Here is a 22,856-nt window from a genome sequence, read left to right as displayed (position 1 = left end):
TGGGCGACAGCCAAGGTTATATTTTTGTCGCGTTGCCGCGGAGTGTGTGTGTGTGTGTGTGTGTGTGTGTGTGTGTGCTTGAGGATGGATGCGTCATTAGCCGGGGCTGCTTGCTGCTTGTTCGTCGCCTCGTTACCTTAATGTAGTGCCCCCCCCCCCCCCCACACACACACACGCACACACGGGTCTCCGTGGTGTAGTGGTCAGCGTTCGAGTTAGAGTCCCGGGCGGGGCAGCGGGCGCGCGGCCAACCCTGCCATTCATCAACCAGCCTTTAAAGACGAGGATAAACAGCTGGGCCGGCTGTGGGTCGCACGGGAGTTTAGCTGGAGTTACGTACGTGTTGTGGAGGGGAAATGTGTGCTGGTGGAACCTCCCATAAAATACCACCGAGAAAAGTCTTTACAAAAATAATTTTTAAAGTATTTATAAACAGCATTTACTTAACATTATGCCCAGGGAACGTGTAAGACAGGATACTGAAATCATAAGTCAGGCTCCTTAGTTTTTTGATATAGAAAAAAATTGTAATCCACTTTCAAAGTTGTATGATAATCTGAGCAGAGAAACGTATACGTGAAAGATATGAAATGGCTGCAGGGCCTAACCCTAAGTATAACTGACCTGAATAACACCTTCAAGGTTATAACTTCAAGTGTTCAAGCATCCTCCCACATGAGAACATATCACATAACAGACCGAAGGGAAATGGCGTCAAAAAAAATAAAGAAAAATAACACACATAGCCAAAATACCCAAACGAAACCCCGCGGCTCGTTTTCTGAATTTATTATGTAAACACGGGATGAGTCAGGGGAAACCCAAATATATTGGTGCCTACGTTGTACGCACGCAGATAACATTGTCTTCCCACCGGAGGCTGAGCACATATGGCGTCTTCTATGTATATTTAGCAGTGATCAGGAAATCCACATTACAGTGGGCCTAAGTTTGGTGGTATGTCATATAATGGTGATGTTACCACGCTCTTGATCACACTCACAATCATGAGCCTCACAACCTTCTATATAGATTGGCCTGAAACCATTTGTTTTTTCAGCGTGGTGCTGGAAGTTACATAATTATTCATAAGTTACATAAATTATTCATAAGTTACATCTTCCCTGAAACATGGCCTGGGGCAGCATTGGCAACACGTCAGTAAACCTCCGGGTCTTGCCAGGCGAGAGCGAGCCGTGGTGCAGCCCCGCCGTAAGGGCGTGTGTTCTCACGCCGGGAGCGGGACAAGAACGAGCGACAAAACGCTGACATGCTAACTTTGCTAATTCCGCTCGAGGGGACAACTGCTACCCAGCAGCTGCTGCTGCTGCTGCCCTTGTAACCCTGGCTGGCCTGCTCTTTTTTATTTCAGGTGGAGGAGAGAGAGAGAGAGAGAGAGAGAGAGAGAGAGAGAGAGAGAGAGAGAGAGAGAGAGAGAGTGGGTTATATGTCAGGGGTGGAGTGGAGGGGGATGTAGTGTTGGTACTCATTATAAGACCATGGGAGGAGGATTATGTGTAGGGGGGTTGGGGAGGAGTAGTAGTGGAGGCGTCAGACAGGAGCGCCACACCTGTGGTGGACACGACCCGCTAATTAGAGCAGATCTAGCGGGGACGTGGGAGGTTTCAGGTAGGAGTCGGGGTGGGGAGTTAGTCATGGTGGTGTCGTGTGGTGTGGATGATGGCGGAGTTTGGCCAAGTCTATCGTCATTGATCGATCGGATGACCCCATTATGGCTCGAGTGGGATGACTGCCCGGAACGCTCCACACCTGTTGATGTGGGTTATATAGACGCCATATTGCAGCCACTTTGGGTCTGCCTCACTGTTTGTGAACGCTTAACGAGAACCTTTTATTCTCTCTCTCTCTCTCTCTCTCTCTCTCTCTCTCTCTCTCTCTCTCTCTCTCTCTCTCTCTCTCTCTCTCTCTCTCTCTCTCTCTGCACAGATCCGCCAGGGATTAATAGCACTGTGTACAATGGTTCAGGAACATTTTTTTTTTTATATGTGTATGTGGACTTTACATGAGGCGGGTTATGAAGGTGGACCCAGACCCCCACACTGGTGGAGGCGAGCCACACGTACAGGAAATGATCATCCAAAACACGAGAAGAGATGTGTTTGTGGAGCCGACAGTTGAACTTGAGAAAACACCTCCCACTGTTGACCCAGCGATGGTATATTTAGCGCCTTGAGTAGGGCGGTGCGACGCTTGAAGAGAACGGTAGGACGTGTGGGTAGGGCGGGTACGACCCTTGAAGAGAACGGTACGACGCGTGGGTAGGGCGGGTACGACCCTTGGTCACGACGGTACGACCACTGAGTACGACAGGGTAGACTCCTGCGCAGGAGGGTGTACGTCTGGATGGGTATGTTGGCCTGACCCATGACGTGACCCATGAGGCTAAAGGTCAGAGGTTAGGCCATCGTGGTCGTGGGGTCGTGTTCATGAGGTGTGAGGAGAATATTGTACCAAAGTTGGAGAATTACAGGCGGTAGAGCGCTCATTGCCAGGTGTCGTCAACCAAGCCTCGAGGGCCTGAGCTGCCGCTGGAGAGGTACAGTAGTCTGCAACGTACCGTCAGGTGACGGTACGCGCCACAGTAGCGTCACAGTATCAACGTACCGTCAGGTGATGGTACGCGCCACAGTAGCGTCACAGTAGCACGGAGCGTCAGGTGACGGTACACGCCACCGTGGCGTCACAGTAGCAACGTACCGTCAGGTGACGGTACACGCCACCGTGGCGTCACAGTAGCAACGTACCGTCAGGTGACGGTACACGCCACCGTGGCGTCACAGTAGCAACGTACCGTCAGGTGACGGTACGCGCCACAGTAGCGTCACAGTAGCACGGAGCGTCAGGTGACGGTACGCGCCACAGTAGCGTCACAGTAGCACGGAGCGTCAGGTGACGGTACGCGCCACAGTAGCGTCACAGTAGCACGGAGCGTCGGAACAAGGTGGAGATAATATTATTATTCATCTGTTGAGAGAGAGAGAGAGAGAGAGAGAGAGAGAGAGAGAGAGCCACCACACGCCACCACACGCCCATCCATGAGATTTATCTACCGCCAGCCACATCCAGGGAATTGCTATCTGCATTTAGAGAGTGTTTTCCCGCGCGGGAAATATATATCCCGAGACACACTCAAAGTTGTCGCCAACTTTAAGCGTCTCCAGCACCAACGGGCGAATTTGGCAGCTCGTAAAGGTATACTTCAGGCCTTAGGTACACGCGTTTGTGGCTCTTGTTGTCCCCACGCTGCTCAGTGTCGACAACTCGTCCTGTTGGCTTTTTGCAGCACCGTAGGTAGGTAGGTAGGTAGGGTGACCCTGCCGCTGGTGGTTGTCTGTGAGATGAACGAGGGACCGATGCGCCCCGCCTGCCCTCACTTGTCATCTGGTTTAGACTTAATAGATGTTTGTGAATCAGGTGGAAACGTGGCGAAGTTATGTACCTCTGATGGTCTGTCTTCAGGTGACGGCTTGAGTACGACATGACGACCTTTTGGCTGGGATGAATGAGCGTGTCATCAGACCCTTGTGGATGTGCTCAGGAGCCAAGTCGTCATACCCAAGGGTCGTACTGTCGTGCCCAAGGGTCGCACAGTCGTGCTTAAGAGATTAGAGTCCTGTGTGTGTGTGTGTGGGTCGGTGTGGGTAATGAATGAGGTTTTCATCTTCCATTCACGGTTGGCCATGATCTTGCTCTGATGTTTGGCCACACGAGCAACGTAGTGAGCCACACCACCACAAGGTTCCACTGGTGACTTGCGTGCCTTGTATACGTCCCTCACATGATCCAACTCGCTCAGTCTTGCCCAGAACCTTGACCGTCTCTCTGGATTCACCTTCTCCCACTTGGTGTCCCAGCTGGACACTCTGCACCTCACCTCTCCTCGTGACCGAGTCGCTCATTCCACCACCTTCGTTCCCTCACACCTCACGATAGGCATGGTCCCTCACACCTCATGCACGTGAGTAGGGTTGTGTATGACAGTTTGTGAGGCTGTGTATGCACGGGCATGTCTCCACTATACCTAGCATCCTCCACGACAGCCCCCCACTCTGGCAGTAGACCTGTTGTTCGTATGACACAAGGTCATGGGGTCAGAGACGTGAGGGGTCAGGGAGTGCCACGTAGAGAATGACCCCCCACCCCAACCCCCCAGACACCTCTGCCGGCCTCGCCTCATCATGATCTTTCTGTGAGTAAAGTGGTAATTTAAAAAAAGCCATAGCCAGAATAAAGAACAGGGATATGAAAAAAGTTTTTTTTTGTGCAGTCGTAATTAGTGGACTAATGGCTCAACTAAACGAAATGTTTTTTTGTTTGTAGTTTTTTTTATTTGCTCTCGTATGTGTAACGTGAACTGGTGTTGAGGGGAGGGGGGGGAAGGGTCATTGGTGGGGGTGGTGGAGAGGTGGTTGTTGCTCTGGGTAGTGTAGGTGAGGTGAGGTGAGGTGAGGTGAGGTAAATAGTATCATTACATTCCCCCATCAGTCCAAGTTGTGCTACTCAGACATTCTGTACTCAATGATAATAGTCGTCTTGAGCCCTCCTGGTGTGGGTGTAGATGAACCACTCCTTCGTCAGGAGGGTACGACCCTTGAGCAGCACGGCGGTACGACCTTGTATGGGGGTATGATCGTACCCTAAGGGTCGTACTCAAGAGGGCCCCGGGGTCTCATGATGGCTGCCTGGCATGCCAGGACCATAATATGTGTGTGTGTGTGTGTGTGTGTGTGTGTGTGTGTGTGTGTGTGTGTGTGTGTGTGTGGCTCTCAAGACCCCAGCCAGCCAGGGAGCCAGCCTTCACTCATCTGTGTAAACAATGAGATTCCTCTTTTAGGACCCGCACGCCTTAAGGCGACCCCCTTCGTCAGGGTCGCACACGCATCGCTGACCCTGAGGTGGGTGGGGCCACGCCCTCGTCCTGAGCTTGGCCTAGGCTGGTGAGGAGCAGCGTATGTACGGTGTACGTCGCTTGCTGCACCACGACTCGATGCCCAATATATTTGTCTGACTTGTGTAAACAAACTGACTGCTAGGGTGGGGGGGGGGGGTATAGTGGTCTTCCCCCTCCACCCCCTCCCCCTTTTTTCTCTTGGGTGTTACCGGACTCTGCCTCGCCGTGGTTACGCCGCGGGTGAAGACTTTCCGTCGACGCGGCCTGTGGTCGCCATCGGACGCAAAAGGATTACAGTCTCGGCGAGGAAGTTCATGCGCTAAAAGAGTCCATCATTTCCCCCGCTCCTGATTGGAGCGCAGGCACAGAAGCTGCTGGAGGAGCCCCATAACAGGGGTGCTTGGGTTTTTTATATACATGCACTCATCTATTTATATATATATATATATATATATATATATATATATATATATATATATATATATATATATATATATATATAGAGAGAGAGAGAGAGAGAGAGAGAGAGAGAGAGAGAGAGAGAGAATATACGTAGATTGATAGCGCGATTAGTCGAGTGTTTGATTGATTGATTTGATTGATAACTTGATGGTACAGGTGGAGTCTCGCCAGCCAGGCAGCTTGTCCTGTGTGTGTGTGTGTGTGTGTGTGTGTGTGTGTGTGTGTGTGTGTGTGTTGATGTGTAGATTCATTGAGACGGGTACGAACACTTTTCCTCCACTCATCATAATCTTATTTGATGCGATAAATTATGCTCTTTAGTGTGATGAATAAACCATTCAGGTGGCAGGAGTAAACCCTGGGGTTATTGATGATAATGTGGAGAGGAGGGATCACTCCCCCCCACCTGCACACAGGGCTCGAACCCTGGAGTGTGTTGACAAGCGAGTGAGTTATGTGAGACTCCCAACCCCACAGGAGGAAGTTGGCATAAATCTTGTGAGTCGGATAATTAATGAACTCGGTCAGGTGTCAGGTGACGTCAGCCGGGATGAAGACGTCACGTGACATCAGCAGGAATGACCCCCTGCTGCCAACCCTGGCTGTAGGGAAGACCTCCTCCTCCCTGCAGGGGCGTGAAGTAGAGCAGTGCGGGAGGATTACCACACTCCTACGATCACGACACCTCCACACACTCGTAGCCTCCGGGTCATCATAACATAGCCTTACCTACGCTCGGGTTATGGTCTTGATCATTGGCGTTGTGTTGACCATAGCAATATAGAGGTCGTGTGTGTGTGTGTGTGTGTGTGTGTGTGTGTGTGTTGGTGCCCCTCGCCAACATGGTTGGCTGGCTGCCTTCACTTGTGCTTTTCTGAGCCTCAAGTCGTTCACTTAACTCCACCAAGATTAACAGTCGACTCTGATTGGATGGATTTACATCACCATTATATATATATATATATATATATATATATATATATATATATATATATATATATATATATATATATATATATATATATATATATATATGTAAAGTGTATCGTCATGAGATATTCCTATGTCTTTTATGTTGTGTTGTAGTTACACCTGTTGTATGTACTTGTTATGATGATAATTACTTCATTATATGAATTATGTATATAAATTGTTCCATTATGTGAATCATGTATTGTTGGTGCTCCACTCTATGAGTTATGTACAGTCATTGCACCAGTATATGAATTACTTGAAGCACTTACATTATATGACTTACCTGAAGCACTTACATTATATGACTTACCTGAAGCACTTACATTATATGACTTACCTGAAGCACTTACATTATATGACTTACCTGAAGCACTTACATTATATGATGTTTGTCAAGAAATATTTCCAATCATTCGTAACTGAGGCTGAGGGCGGATAATCACTTGTATTACTCCACTTCATCTTACAATCTACACTTGTCACGATAGTGTGGGTGTAAACTTTTGGTATACCATAGTGTGGGTGTAAACTTTTGGTATACCATAGTGTGGGTGTAAACTTTTGGTATACCATAGTGTGGGTGTAAACTTTTGGTATACCATAGTGTGGGTGTAAACTTTTGGTATACCATAGTGTGGGTGTAAACTTTTGGTACACCATAGTGTGTTGTGCCACAGAAATACAACTTGTGGTATACTGTAGTGTATTGTATAACAGGAATGTAACTTGTGGTAAGTTATAGCCTCGTGTGCCACACAAACACAAGACCGTCATCCTTTAAGGAACCTTGAGCCTTTTTAAAACTACAATCCATTGAGGTTGTTTGTTGCGTCAGAAGCTGATGTTTTCTGTGTTTGTATTGGTTTGTCTGTTGTTAGCAGACAGTCTGCTCTTATCCAGTTCAGTCGTTTCTGTGTTTCTAGTTGCACAGCAGCGTAGCATTAAATTTTGATATCTGTGAAACTCACCTCTCTTAATTCTGGTGTGTGTGTGTGTGTGTGTGTGTGTGTGTGTGTGTGTGTGTGTGTGTGTGTGTGTGTGTGTGTGATTACTCTTTTCGTGCTACGGAGACATGTTCACTCGTTTTGACTCGTCTCTTAACCTTGTATATGTACCATGTCTGTATTATCATTTACATATACACATATACCGACTCACACCCCAGCCTATGCCAGGTACCCCTTCTGTCGACCAGCCCCGAGGGGAGGATGACCACCTGGGTTGGGTGTGTGCCGACTGACGCAACAGGGGTTCGAACCCATGTGGCCGGGTCCGTGTTGACTTAGGTTCTGTATGTTAAACGTCACTTGTCTTTTACTCTCTGTCTTGGTCCACCTGTTTCCTCCTCCTGTCTGTCTGTCTGTCTTTCTCTCCCAGTCCGTCAGCACCTTAGCTCGCCGTCTCTTCCTCCTTCCTCCCGTCCCAAACACACACACACACACACACACACACACACACACACATACGCGTGGTGTGAGGGGCCAGAATTAGTGCCAAGACGTGCGGGTGGCAGGGCTGGAGGGCCTCAGTACCTGGTTGATACAGGGGTGTGTGTGGCAGTGTGTTCCTCCGTGTGGTGGCTCGACACACGTGTGGTGCGACAACTTACCGTGCGACGCAACATACACTATCGCTCCCCCTTCTAATTCCGTTTTCTGTGATTGTACGATATTGTTTTTGAGACGGTCATTAATTGGGTTATGGTACGATGGGAATTTCATTCTTATTTTTACGAGTACGTTCAGGAGAAGATGTGAAATTTTGAAAGCTATTGAAATGCTATTGATTTTTACCTCATGATTTTCAAAAAGGATCGCTAAATTAAGTCGAATGTTGTGAGTGAGAACTTCTGCAGTGGTGATTTTCTGTTGGTAAGGTTGTGAGGTCGCGTTAAGGCGTGGCCACTGATGGTTTACACGGTGGTGGAGCGAATTTCCTGGAGCGTCGTGTGTGAAATGGCGATTGCGGCCGGAACGTTTTGAATGGATACCTTGAACACGACGGTACGACCCTTGAACACGACTGTGCGACCCCTTGAACACGACGGTACGACGAACTGAGCATGACGGTACGACCCTTGAACACGACGGTACGATCCTGGAACACGACGGTACGACTCTTGAACACGACGGTACGATCCTGGAACACGACGGGACGACCCTTGAACACGACGTTACGACCCTTGAACACGACGGTACGACCCTTGAGCACGATGGGTATGATAGTTAGTGACAGTGGTATACTACGACCGGTAAACACGAAGATACGATCCCTGGGTATACTGGCCTAGTGTTTAACTTGACCCCCGGAAGCTCAGGTCATACGCTTTGAGGATTCTCGAGTGTAAGAATTCCTCTTAAAAAAAAAATACATTTGCGTGATCGTCGTAAGAGACGGGATGTACGGACCAGGCTTGTGTGTTATTTCATAGGGAATCTCGTCTCAGTGGGAGGTGTCCTGGTGGCGGTAATGGTGCCTGAGGCACTATGTGGACGCCAGCCTTGGTGGTTTACACTTGGGAACTTCGTTCGGCTGATGGTCTGATGATCGTGTCGTAACGAAGGTTTTAGCGTCACACAACATGATGGCGAGGTGCCTCTAGACGTCTAGGTTATCATGTGTTGTATGGTATCCTTTACCGTGGGCAGTCGCACGGGGGTCCTCTCCTCTCCCTGTAACTCGTCCCTCTAAAGTTGTGGCACCACCTCAGCTGCTGAGCATCCTGACGCTCTGTAGCGGTTCCTGTGTATTTGCTCGTGTGGAGGCACTAGGCTGGTGATGCTGGTGCTCTCTCGGGTCGAACGATACGCCACTGACGTTACACGGAGCATCTCGCTCTCATGTGCAGAGAAAACCCCCTGAGACTTGCCTGATGTTCCGAAGCCTCAGTACACGCTAGATCGAAGCTGTATCGAGACCTGTGGCTGTGAACTGTTGACACAGAGGATTCGGCACGGCTTCAGTTAGACGTGTTTTTGAGAGTTTCGTCCGCGACTGTAGTATTATGAATACGGTTTGTATGTTGACTGGTGTATGGTTTCCGTCCCTCGGGACATTTCTGATGTGATTATATGAATGTAGGTCAGGCAGTGCGTCCAGTCGCACGAACCCTCACGCCGACTGATACTTAGGGATTGTTTCCCATTTCGTCACATACAAACGTGTGTTTGATTCCCCCCGATTACATCATCGTCACACGGATGTAACGGCAAGTTTGCAATATTCTTAAATGTTCTTTGCTCCTGAGGTAAGCTGGGACATCATCACCTCGAGGCGGATCATCTTGAGCGATGGTAAAGAACAGTGATTCCCAGGAGTGTACCCTGAGGAACCCCACTTGTTGCTACTTGGACGCAGTTCGACGCGTGCTTCCCCTCCCTCCCTCATCCTCTGTGGTGACCCATTGTCACGGGGGCAGGATCATCCTCCCTCTGACAGTCCAAGAATGCTCGGTCAGCCCACGCCTCGCAGCCCTTCACCATGTCCCCAGCCTCTCGTGCTTGTGTGTGTGTGTGTGTGTGTGTGTGTGTGTGCGGGCGCGCCTGCGCGTATGCATGGAAACATTTATAAATAGGTCCTTCATGTACGTGTGTGTGTGTGTGTGTGTGTGTGTGTGTGTGTGTGTGTGTGTGAAGACAGAGGAGCAGCTGCTGCCACCAGCGGATGACTTTATTACCTCCAGCAGCAGTTCTGACGTGACGGTGACACGCGGGGTAATGCTAGTCCGGCCCCAGCCTCACCCCAACCTCAGAATCTCGAGTTATTCCTCGCGTTACGGCGGCTGGAGGGGAGTACTTCCAGCCCCCGTGGCATAGACCGATACACACATACGCACACGCGCCATCAGTAAGCGTTTGATCCGCTGTAGAACACACACACACACACACACACACACCGTCCTAACGAGAGTGTACACACACATGGCAGCTCCATCTTGTATGTGTTGAGTATATTATGATGGTGGCAGCAGGAGCCACGTAACTAATGAGGATGTGTACAAGCAAGCACATGTCGCTCCACTTGCCAACACATGTCACACCTAAGCTAACAAGACGAGGTGGCAGCGAGCACTGCCGCCTGCTTGGGGAGGGGAGGCCCGACCTGGGCCAGTGGGAGGGTAAGAGGGGAGTGGGGAAGGAAGGTACAGAAGAGGCCTGTTCCGGGACAGGGTACAGGGGAGGCCTGTACCAGAGGATGTGTCTTATGTATGATGACGGTCGCTGTGTATGTGTGCGTATATGTGGGGTGCTGCACGGTGTATGTTGTATGTGAAGCGTCAGGCCCGCACACATGACAGATGAAGAAGACTCGAATCATATCTGTTTTGAACCCGTTCTGCGACCCTCCGGTATGCTGGCCTGACCTCACAGGGTCAGGTCAAAGACCAGGTCATACCCAAAGGTCAAGCTGTATTGGTCAGGGGTTCGCCTCTGTGTCGCCCAGTCATGTGCGCAGTGGTCATTATTTGCTTCAATATATATTTCGCAAGGAATTTGTACCCATGAAAAATACACAGACACAGACACAGACACACACACACACACACACACACACACACACACACACACACACACACACACAAATAGGTATATATAAACAGGTAAATGAGCTTGTACAGCCGCACGCGCACGGAATGAGAGATATAGAGGGATGGATGGAGGGAGGGAGGGAGGGTGATCAAGTGAGAAAGAGAGATATAAGAGGAGGGAGTGAGTTATGGATGTGACTCACGATAAGGCAAATGGGTTCATATGTACCTGCCCACCAGCCCGCCCGCCCGCTCGCCTGCCTGGTAATGTTGACCGTCTAAACTGAGATGTGTCCCAGCGTTGCTCTTCTGATGGACGCATTGCTGAATAACTTCCGTTTCCCTCACTCCTCACTAATGAACTGTGTGTTTGTGTGTGTGGGTGTGTGGGTGGGTAATTACCTATTTGTACCGTACGGGGAGGGAGTTCTACGCTCGTGGGGACCCCATCTCATATGCACATTCTCTCCTGTCATACAACTTATTGAAGAAGTTGTGGATGAATGTGATGAGTTGGATAATGATACTGTGAATGTGGACGTGATGTAGGAGTGTGTTATCATGTGATGTCCTCTGGCTATTGTTTCCTCGCATCTTTCGACCATCTGGTCACTAATGACTTCATTCAAATGGTTTAAAAACTTAAAACTAGTGATCAAGTCACCCTTTACTCTTCTCTCCTCCATGCGGGGCAAATTTAGAAACTCTGACTTTTCCTTATTGTTAACCCCTTCTTAATTTTGGTACCGTCTTGTGTCGACTTTCTCTATTAGCTCCTCGTGCACTAGTAAATGCTGTGACCAATGTTGAGCTTATTCTAGTCTTGGTCTAATGTAGGATGTGAGAATCTTACTGAATATTTCCTCCATCAGTGTACCACTATTTTGATATCAGCTGATACACAGTTCGTCTCTCTTACTGTTCTCGTAATGTGGGACTCTGGTCAGCGGGGAGGCACGATGTCTACTTCCCAAGTCCCTTAAACCACACAGGTTCCTGCAGAGTCTGTCTTGCTGGAGGAGAGTCCTATTGAGACCATCTTGCTGTCCGTCCCATCTTCATTGTGTGACGGCCTTACTCTCGTCACCTGTGCTCCAGACCAACGTTGGAGGTTGTGTCGATCCTGTCGTGGGTGGATGTAATCCTCGTGACTCTTAACCTCGCTCATAACATTACGGTATCATCAGCAAACATAATCAGGCAGGAGACCCCCGATCTCTCCGTTAGGGTCATTTGCATAGATCAAGAAAACGAGTCGTCCCGGAACACATCCCTCTTGGGCCACGCCCACTGATGACCTTAACCCATTTCCAGAAGGCTCCTCTTGACGTATGTGTGTGTGTGTGTGTGTGTGTGTGTGTGTGTGTGTGTGTGTGTGTGTGTGTGTGGGAGGGATGGTGTGGGCGTCAGTCAGGCTGGTCCCCCGCCCTGCACACCTCGGGGTGCGACAGTTGCCCCACAAAACACGACGTGCACCTCACCCACTGACGCCCACTCCACACACTTCCTCTACATGTATTTGCTGTGGCAGTTCGTGAGGGATTATATGGAATGGCCAGTTTGACTGTATGGGGGGAGGAGACTTCTGCACTTGTAGGGATATACACATATCTTGTTATCTTACTTCTGTGCTTCTGTACACGTACAGTTTGGGAAGAGAGTTCGACACTCGTGGGACCCTGTAGCTCTTGAGATTCCCCTCACTGTCGTAGAACGTTTTAGACATCTGTATACCGTCCTCACTTACAGTTCCGTGTGTACGTAAATGAGTACGTACACAACCGTGTGTGAATGAACCTTTGTACGTAGGGAGCGCTCAGGGAATTTTCACTTGACCTGACGCTTAAGGATCACGTCAAAGGATGGTACATCACACTCAAGGGGTCGTACCGTCGTGCTCAAGCGTCGTACCATCATCTTGAATGGTCGTGACGTATTACTCAAGCGTCGTACCGACGTGCTCAAGGTGCTGATGAACCGTCTTGAGAGCTGTGTTCATGTGTGAACTTTGACCCTGGAATAACTTGGTCACGTGACGGTGATTACCACAGTACCTAGTGTCTTGCTCGGCATATTATTAACTCTGTGACCTTAGCTTTGAAATTGTAGTACCGTTGACTTGAATGACCTTTGACCTCTGTTATATTACTAGAGTAGAAGTGTCATCCAAGGGTTACTTGAGCTTGATAACCAGAAGTGGTCAGAGGGGTAGTGTTGGTGTCAGACATGGAGGTGTGTGTGTGTGTGTGTGTGTGTGAGGGCGACTCGTAAGATGATCTGACGCTGTTAATGAATGACGTTGTCAAATACAGTAACAATAATAGCCGGAAAGGACCAGGGAACTGAGAGCAAACGAGAAAGATGAACGAACATCTTTACCCACATAAATGATGAGGGAGGCGACGAGTTCAGCAGGCGTGTAGAGAGAGAGAGAAAAAAGAGAAAGATTGAAGATGGAGAGTGAAAAATGAGACAGATGATAGTGAAGGGATAGAGTGAGGAAGATCAGGGGATGGTCGAGCGTGGAGTACACACTGACGAAGAGCGATGATGAGTGGTGGATGTGGTGGGTGAGGAGGAGGAGGAGGAGCACATGAGACACCTACTGATCATCACGTGAATCATCATCATGAAGCGAACTGCGCCCCACCTCTCCTGTCACGTGGTCCCCGTCGTCTGGCTGGGCAGAGGTGAGACACATTATACACTTACTTATACCTGGCTTATATGTGTGTTACCATGGGTCACATGTGTCACCACCAGGTTATACCTGGCTTATATGTGTGTTATCATGGGTCATATGTGTCACCACTTGGTTTACCTGGCTTGTATATGTTACCATGGGTCACATGTGTCACCACCAGGTATGGTTAGGTCACCTGTGTCAGGATCATGTATCTTACGGTAGCATGTTACGGCCTGCCTGGTGTTACTGTGCCAGACGCGTTACCAGTAACGGTGATATGGTAACATGTAACCCCGGCGACGCTTGTGTCAGCAGGGTTATCCCGTGTTACAAGTCTTGTTACTGGATGATGCCACTCATCCTTCTCACACTGGTTGTTCATGATTAAATCTTATCTTTACCCAGTTTTGTGTCTGATTACATATTTGTGCTGTACAGGGAGGGAGTTGTGCACTTGTGAGGCCTCATATATATGTAATAATCACCTGTGTGTGTGTGTGTGTGTGTGTGTGTGTGTGTGTGTGTGTATGTGTGTGTGTGTGTGTGTGTGTGTGTGTGTGTGTGGAGTGGCAGGGTCACGTATATTTACCCAGGGGAGGAACATTGTCTTGCACGAAGTTCTCAACCTCAACTTTTCATGAAGAATTTATAGGAAAACTCCCTGTGGTGGGTGGCCTGGCGTCAACACTCAGGCTGCCGCCCACCGTGGCCCTGGTGCCGCCCACCGTGTCCCGGGTGCCGCCCACCGTGGCCCTGGTGCCGCCCACCGTGTCCCGGGTGCCGCCCACCGTGGCCCGGGTGCCGCCCACCGTGGCACGGAGACACAGGGTGGTAACTGTGGTGACCTGGTTCTATCCACGTATGTGGTTTTTACCTGAGCATTTGAGGGATAGTGACTGTGTCTGTGGACGTGCGTGGTGTACATGACTGCTACAGTCGAGGGACAGCCAGGCAAAGTATTGCATTACGTTTAGATATCGTGTATGAAAAAGTGTGTTACACCATGATCACTGGCTGGTATGCATTTAGGGGAAGAGAAATTGCTGAGGGATGTAGCGCTCTGATTTTTGCCCTACCAACACGTGCATGGTGGAGGGAGGGGAATGTATAAAGTTAATAGGAAAAACTTAGAAAAAATTGGTACGTTTTGTTTTCAGATTTAATGTCCGAATATGATATACAGTACCAAGATACAGTATACCTTGCCCACATACAATATACAACACCCCATGCCCACATACAATATACAACACCCTATGCCCACATACAATATACAACACCCCATGCCCACATACAATATACAACACCCCATGCCCACATACAATATACAACACCCCATGCCCACATACAATATACAACACCCCATGCCCACATACAATATACAGCACCCATGCCCACATACAATATACAACACCCCATGCCCACATACAATATACAACACCCCATGCCCACATACAATATACAACACCCCATGCCCACATACAATATACAACACCCCATGCCCACATACAATATACAACACCCCATGCCCACATACAATATACAACACCCCATGCCCACATACAATATACAACACCCCATGCCCACATACAATATACAACACCCCATGCCCACATACAATATACAACACCCCATGCCCACATACAATATACAGCACCCCATGCCCACATACAATATACAACACCCCATGCCCACATACAATATACAACACCCCATGCCCGCATACAATATACAACACCCCATGCCCACATACAATATACAACACCCCATGCCCACATACAATATACAACACCCCATGCCCACATACAATATACAACACCCCATGCCCACATACAATATACAGCACCCCATGCCCACATACAATATACAACACCCCATGCCCACATACAATATTCGGGAAGGTGTTCCACTGCACTTAGCGAGGTGGTAACCATCACTTGGGTTGATGTATGATAAAGAAGGAGTGTTGGTGATGGGAGGCGGCGGCGGTGTGGAACCTCGTCATATTGAAAATGTTAATTACCCTCACTATCTGGCGAGGCAGGCAGGCCACCCCTCCTGCACACGGCTCGGGAACGTCCCTCGCTCGCCTCCCACCTCCTCATAACAACACTGGCAATTAACTTTCCTGACTCAAGGTTTTCTCTCGTGTCTTTAAGGCCAGCAGCCACGCTCTGAGTTCACCCTTAAATATTATTATGTCTGGTGTCTCATGATAAGACGTACATGTTATTATTATTATTATTATAATTATTATTATTATTATTATTATTATAATTATTATTATTATCATTATTATTATTATTATTATTATTATTATTATTATAATTATTATTATTATTATTATTATTATTATTATTATTATTATTATTATTATTATTATTATTACTATTATTATTATTGTTAGTAGTAGTAGTAGTAGTAGTAGTGTGTGTCTGTTACATATATATATATATATCGTGGATGGAAATAGTTGGTGTAGTGTATGTAGCTACATAGACAGCTTCCAGTACCAGAAGGTCAGTACATAGTGACGTTGTAGTTGGCCGACACAGGGTAGTGGCTGCAGAGAGAGACATCCTCGTGGAAGTCTGTCCGCTCATGTTAACACTGGAACACACCAGCTACCACCTGGGCCAGCACACCACACTCTACACTCACACCCTGTATGTATGTAACGTTATGGATGGGACAGGTGCACAGCGTGAGGATACAGAGATAAGTTATGCTCAGTAGGACAAGCTACGTGCAAGTATTAAGCTCTAGAGCCATGTATTGCCCACAGGGACTTGAGAAGGATTGTTGCTTTGTCTCCTAGATTTGTGAGGATGATCCTGGATTTATGACAGGTGCTTGAAGATAATCCTATCGTTATCCCAGATCTTTGTCCCTAACACTTGAGGATGATCCTAACTTAAACCCAGATGATGCAGGACAAGTCCTATTTTTTATCCCAGATACTTGAGGATATCTTTATCCCAGATACTTGGACGTATCGTATCTCAGTCTAAAGTCAATAGGTAACATGTTCAGTCAGTGTGGCCCACTGGTTCATGGCGCTATTGGTCGCTCTGTATCGCAGCCTTCTGCGCCACTGCCCACACCATGAGCTGTGTGACGTGCGCTCCCCACTGTGGCGGCAAGAATCCAGTGTTGTGTCTCGTGGTAACACACGAGAAGATGTGAGGTTGATGATGTGCATAACCAGTTACTCCCAAGGACGAGACGCAATGTTCTCTGTTCCTGTTCAAGCGGTGTTATCGTGCGAGACAGAGGTCAGTACGGGGGAGATGTGCGTCCAGCCAGTATTGAGGTCAGTGTACAGCTTGATTTATAACAGGACATACGTATAGCCAGAATGTATAGCCATAAGAACACGTTGCTGGTTCTGTGTTGAAGTCGTCGCATACGTAGCCCGACTCACATACAACATCCGGACGTATTTAAAAGCCGACTATACCTGAGTTAGTTAACAGCTTGTGTCTCTTGTTAAGCACACATGGAAGAGCGTCGTTGTGATACGTGTGTGTGTGTGTGTGTGTGTACCAAGACGAGACAACACCAACCATAAACATTACGAGTAGTCCTAAGGTTGTTAGAGAGGCCTCAAGTGGTGTGTACACACACTACCAGTCGGTCGGTCAGAGGTTAGAAATAGCTATAGCAGGGCCGATAGGTGGCTGGCTGGTTGGCTGGCCTGCCTCACCTCTTGTCTTGCGAGATGCCTGGTTGATGTGCTCACCCGTGCACATACAGCTTCCCCCAGTGATGGGTGATGACGTCTCTTGACCACTGTATTTAAGGTTATGACTAACACAGGATTGTGTCAGCGCGTCTGACATTGTGGGCAGTACGGTTATATATACATATTATCGAGTGATACTTGGACTTATAGTGTCTCCAGACCAGAAATACATATCCTGTCATCATTATACCTCGCCATGATTTTTTTTCAAGTACTCTCATGTGCCATGACACGGTACAACACTCCCATTCTCTTGTGTGCCTTCCAGGAAGCAGCCTCGCTTGGCTTCTTCTTGTATTATTACCTTTACGTGATGGCACAGGAGGGGAGGACTGAACATTGGCTTGGTGTAACATGGTCTATTAACTGTATAGCTATATTCAGTCCCCTTCGCTATAGACTCCATCCGTCATATAGTTACGAAATATACGTCTATGTCTCGGTGGTCGATCCTGTATGTGGCCCGCGGATAGCGTTCTGTCTTGTCATAGTGTATCTCTGGATAGCTCATGTGCTGGAGGGTAGGAGGGAGCCATCCCATGAACCATCCTGCTTCCATCCATGATAGATGAGGAATGTTTGGGTACGGGTACTATCCTGCAGCAGATCACCTCGTCATCGATCACCAGGTCTACTGTTCTCTGTCCCTCCCATGTACACCTCCTTCCCTTTGTGGGGTTACAAGTGCTGCCAGATACTCAAATGAGCTTTGAAACTCTCCTAACCTACCTATCCTCCCCACCCGCATCATGCCTCGCGGGTAACCGGTTCCTGGCTACCTACGCCTCCTTGCATGAGGATGGAAAATGACGGAGATGGAGATGTGTGAGCTGTGTAGGGGAGGAAGGCGGATGAGATGGCTGGGACGTCCTGTACAGTTCCCACGGGATATGGGATGATGGAAGCGTACTCGGGGTCCCATTCATGACCGTATTCTGCGCTTATGACGAGTGTCCCCGGGGCCGTGTGGGGCGACCAGGAAGGTCTCGGCATATTTGCTGGAGGGAAGATTTACTAGGTGGAAGGAAGAGGAGGAGGAGGGGGGGGATAATGAGGGGAGTTGCCCCGTGTCGACAGGGGGGGGGGGGGGATGGTGGTGTCAGGGAGGGAGGGAGGTGGTGTCAGGTGGTGGTGGGGGATGGATGAGGTGTCAAGAGACGGATGAGCTTGTGTCAGGTAGGGCCCGGGGGAAGGGGGTAGGGGGTCGAGGTGTCAAGGGAGTTGGGGGTGTGATCTGTGTCAAGGATAGTTGAGGTGCGACAGACAGAGGGGGGGGGGGTGGATGGGTGAGGCTTGACGTGGACGGGTGAGCCCCCCACGTCAAGGGTGGGGACCGAGTGAGCCCCCCACGTCAAGGGATGGGGACGGGTGAGCTGGTGACGGAGGGAGAGGGTTGAGCTGCTGCAGTAGGAGATACGGGGGACGTGAGTGTCTGGCTGAAGCACGCACGGAATGACAGGAGGATTCCAGGGAGGGAGGAATGACAACACATGTGTTATGGTGGTCGGGAGGCGGCTCTCTCTCTCTCTCTCTCTCTCTCTCTCTCTCTCTCTCTCTGTTCCCAGGCACTGTTGAGGGCGGCGTGCCTGGCGTCCGGGGACGACCCTCAGCCGTAAAAGCCGTGGTAAAACCCGGTCCGTGGTGCTCTTGTTGCGGGGTAAGAGCCGTGAAAATAATTGACCGAGAGAGAGAGAGAGAGAGAGAGAGAGAGAGAGAGAGAGAGAGAGAGAGAGAGAGAGAGAAGGAGAGAGGTGAGATGGTGAGATAAGGTGAGGTTGGTTGTGTTAGTGTGATGGTGGTGAGTATGAAGGGAGGGGAGGGAGGGAGGTTTTTGTGTGTAGGGATCTGTGGCTTGTTTGAAGAAGAAGAACAGCAACAAGACTCGACTGGGAATAAATTTAGACACGGAACTCAGGTAGGGAAAGCCAGAACGTAAAGGGGGTGAGGGGGATCCTTAATTTTGCCTTGGGGAAGGGGGGGACTTTATGTCTTCGAAAGGCTTTGAAAAACGCAGAGGAGCGTGTTGCACCTGCTGTGTGCTGGGTACGTCATGACTTTAAAACCCAAAAGGAGGGTGACGGAGGAGGACGGGGTCATAGAATTGGCTTGGCAACGCTAGGGGGGTGGAGGTGGGGAAGGGAAGGGAAGGGTAGGCGCGTCGAGGTTTTATCTAGGTGGCAACACTGCTGGGCCCCAGCCAACCCTGGCCACCACAATAAACGCCTCGGCACTACACACACACACACACACACCCGCGCGCGCGCGATGGCGGTTTTTGCGGCGTTTTCCCTCCTCTGTCGCCTCCTTCCTCACGGATGACATAATCTACAGGGAAGGAAGGAAGTCTCGGGCCGAACCCCTCAGGCTGTGTGTGTGTGTGTGTGTGAGTCAGCAGGCGACGGTGTCCACAGGTATCGATGTAATGGTGGTGTCTGTGTGGATGATGCTGTTGCGCCTTGTTACACCCAGATGACCTGTGTGCGCGCACGGGGCGAGACGTGAGCACGACGGTACGGTCTTTGATAATACATTGACGTACATCGTGATGGTAAATATACAGTAGACTAGGAGCAGGAAATACATGTTGTGTCGTAATGATACAGTGACATACAGTAGGTAAGGAGTTAATAGATTTGTTCAGCGTTGCAGTACATGACCATGTTGTGAGGACTTGTGCTGTCACACGTTATGATCAAGTGAGCATCGCTAACATAAGATGTTTTGTTTGTTGTTTCCTGTGGAATGTACGTACACGTCTACACAGAACCCTACCTTCCAGAAGGAAGTAACAATCCTCCATGTACGACAGTTGAAGCAAAATTATTTCCCCCTGAAGCTCTTTTGATTAGATACGGCGTATGACGCTGTTATGACAAGACGCTCTGATAGGTCGATGCAGTGGCCTCACCACACGGTTATGCAGCCAATCAGCGTTTAGATAAGATATGGTAATGACGTCCATGTCAGAAACAGAGGATATGATTGGTTAGTTCGTATTTCCCGCTATCATGACGACCACGACATACGAGGAAACATTAGTGACTTACGCTGGGGGTCCTCCTCATAGCTATGTCCCCGGCCGTTCATGGCCTCGTACCGTGGATCATCTTTGCTTGTCTTGTACCAGATATGTTATCGTACGGGAGACGTCATCGTACGGGTGAAGTCTTTGTAGGAAGTAATGTCGCCGAAACTGGCCTTGATGTTGTGACAGGGACGCAGTGGGTACGGGAGGTGCAACTGGTGGGTGGCATGAGGAGGAGAAGGAGGCGTCACGGTGCCTGGGAATGGACAGATCTGGTCATGGTGGGACAGATATGATTTCCTTATTTGTGTTTGAGGGGGAGAGAGGCATGGCTATTGTTGAAGGGCTTGTGGTGGTGGAGGGGAAGGGGATGGTGTTGCTTGTTGGTGATGACCTACACATACCTGGGGATGGTTGTTGGTGATGACCTACACATACCTGGGGATGGTTGTTGGTGATGACCTACACATACCTGGAGATGGTTGTTGGTGATGACTTCCCCTGTGGGTTGGTGATGGTGGCGGTGTCTTTGCCACGCACTGACTCGCGCAAGGAAAGTTATTTGCTTAAATAGAACAGTTTTGTTTGTTCCTCTCATGTGTGTGTTTTTGTCTGGTATGTACGTGATTGTCGTGTGTTGCTGTCATAGCCTGAAAGTTGAAATGTTTATGTAGTCTTGACATTTAGTCTTCGTGTGTCTGTGTATATTCTACACATCATATTCCGTCTGTACATTAATTCATGGAACGTCTCCACAAGTATTTTCCTCTTATAAACTGAGGTTTGAGATCACCATTCTGTGAAGACGTGTGGGCGCGCTCACACTGCTTACGTGTTCAGCACCTGTTGATCATCTACTGTCATTAGTACCACAAAGGAGACCCCCAGGCAGTGGTAAGTGGCCAGTTAATATATCTCACATGAACCTTAAAATAGATTTAAATGGGCCACAGGTCTGGGAACTGATGAGCCACTCAGCTGATACATTAACATCAACAAGATATATTTTCAGCGCAGGAACCCCAGCCGGTCCCTCCCTCGCGGTCCTTCCCTATTGGTTATACAGAGAGAGGCAGACCCTCGCTCCCAGGATGTTGGTGATGGTGAACTAAGCAGCTTTGTTGACTCCGCCACGCGAGATCCCCAGCCTTGCCAGGGATACATGGCCCCCATCCCCTCCCATATCTGCTACTGCCGCAGACGGCAGACTTACCTAAAAAGATTATTCTCCCGTTTTTTTTTTTCTTTAAGTTTCCAAAAGAAGGAACAGAGAAGGGGGCCAGGTGAGGATATTCCCTCTAAGGCCCAGTCCTCTGTTCTTAACGCTACCTCGCTAATGCGGGAAATGGCGAATAGTATGAAAGAAAGAAAAGAATTGTGGTAGGCCATTATTGTAGCAGGTACTGTATGTAAAGGGCCAGGCCGTGTCGTGTATGGCTGCTGTTGTAACTAGGTAATATTGTGGTGCGCCACTGTGGTTGGGTCATAGTGTGGTTGTCATTGAGGCACCAGACACTGCCGCTGCTGGTGGCAGAGTAGATCACCTCGAGGCTACACAGTCCTCCTGCCTGGCCTGCTACACCACACAGGTGTCCTCCTCCTGACCTGCTCTGGTGTGCACCTTCACGGTAGCCACTGTAGCTCCGGACACCCCTTAGTGAGAGACTGTTTTTGGTGCCCCTCGTCACCAGGCGGGTGCTCCGTTAACGGTCAGATTCGTGTGTGTATATTTCCTGTTGACGGCTGGTGGCCCGTAGCCACAACCTAGGACCCCGAGGAAGGGCGGCAGTACATCTGATGTGAGATGACATGCCCTGTGGCGGCCTGGTGATGTAGCCTCTTGGAATTTGGCGACGGCATCTTGAGGCGTCACTCCTGAAATTACACACACACACACACACACACACACACACACACACACACTGGTGTGAGCCACTGGGTAAATTCTCTCAAAGCCTTCCGTGGTAGAAGATCGTGTACCATCCTCGCGCCAGGACAGCGCAACATGCCGGGTGAAGGAGAACCGTTCTTGCGAGAGGACATTAATTTGTCTGGCCCTTACTTCACACACACACACACACACACACACACACACACACACACACACAGACACACACACACACACACACACACACACGCACGTTCGCTGGATGAGAAATGCGGAGAAACAGAGCGAGACGCCTCGGGGTAAAAACCGAGCCAGTGTGACGGTGACGGAGGAGGCTGGGTGCAGGCTGGGAACACCAGGGCAGGAGGAAGGCTCGTGTGTTGCAAGATGTGTGTGCTGGGGGCAAGAGGAAGGCTCGTGTGTTGCAAGATGTGTGTGTTGGGGGCAAGAGGAAGGCTCGTGTGTTGCAAGATGTGTGCTGGGGGCAAGAGGAAGGCTCGTGTGTTGCAAGATGTGTGCTGCGGGCCACAGGAAGGCCCGTGTGTTGCAAGATGTGTGTGTTGTGGGGAAAGAGAGAAAATATAATACAGGATTCGAGACGTTAACATTGTGTGAGGTGAGCGAGCGTCCATCTT

The 22,856-nt window shown here is 49.3% G+C and overlaps 1 protein-coding gene across 8 annotated transcripts in view; it reads left to right on the top strand.

The window, feature by feature from the left end:
- Positions 1–22,856, top strand: part of LOC139758735 (rho GTPase-activating protein 45-like) — a 192,764-nt gene that overhangs the window by 89,910 nt on the left and 79,998 nt on the right. The window contains exons 1-2 of one of the 8 annotated variants that reach the window (XM_071680471.1): positions 7,906–8,012; positions 13,190–13,567. The exons of 6 other annotated variants lie outside the window; for them this stretch is intronic. In XM_071680471.1, the coding sequence (XP_071536572.1) occupies positions 13,507–13,567 (61 nt within the window). In that variant the 5' untranslated portion in view covers positions 7,906–8,012; positions 13,190–13,506. Of the gene's footprint in view, positions 1–7,905; positions 8,013–13,164; positions 13,568–22,856 lie in introns of those variants that run through there. One more of the 8 variants, XM_071680469.1, reaches the window with a different exon arrangement.

The sequence above is a fragment of the Panulirus ornatus genome, chromosome 31 (genome assembly GCF_036320965.1).
Source record: "Panulirus ornatus isolate Po-2019 chromosome 31, ASM3632096v1, whole genome shotgun sequence".
Classification (NCBI taxonomy): domain Eukaryota; kingdom Metazoa; phylum Arthropoda; class Malacostraca; order Decapoda; family Palinuridae; genus Panulirus; species Panulirus ornatus.
Note: the sequence above shows the minus strand (reverse complement) of the source record. Positions and strands in the feature narration are given on the sequence as shown.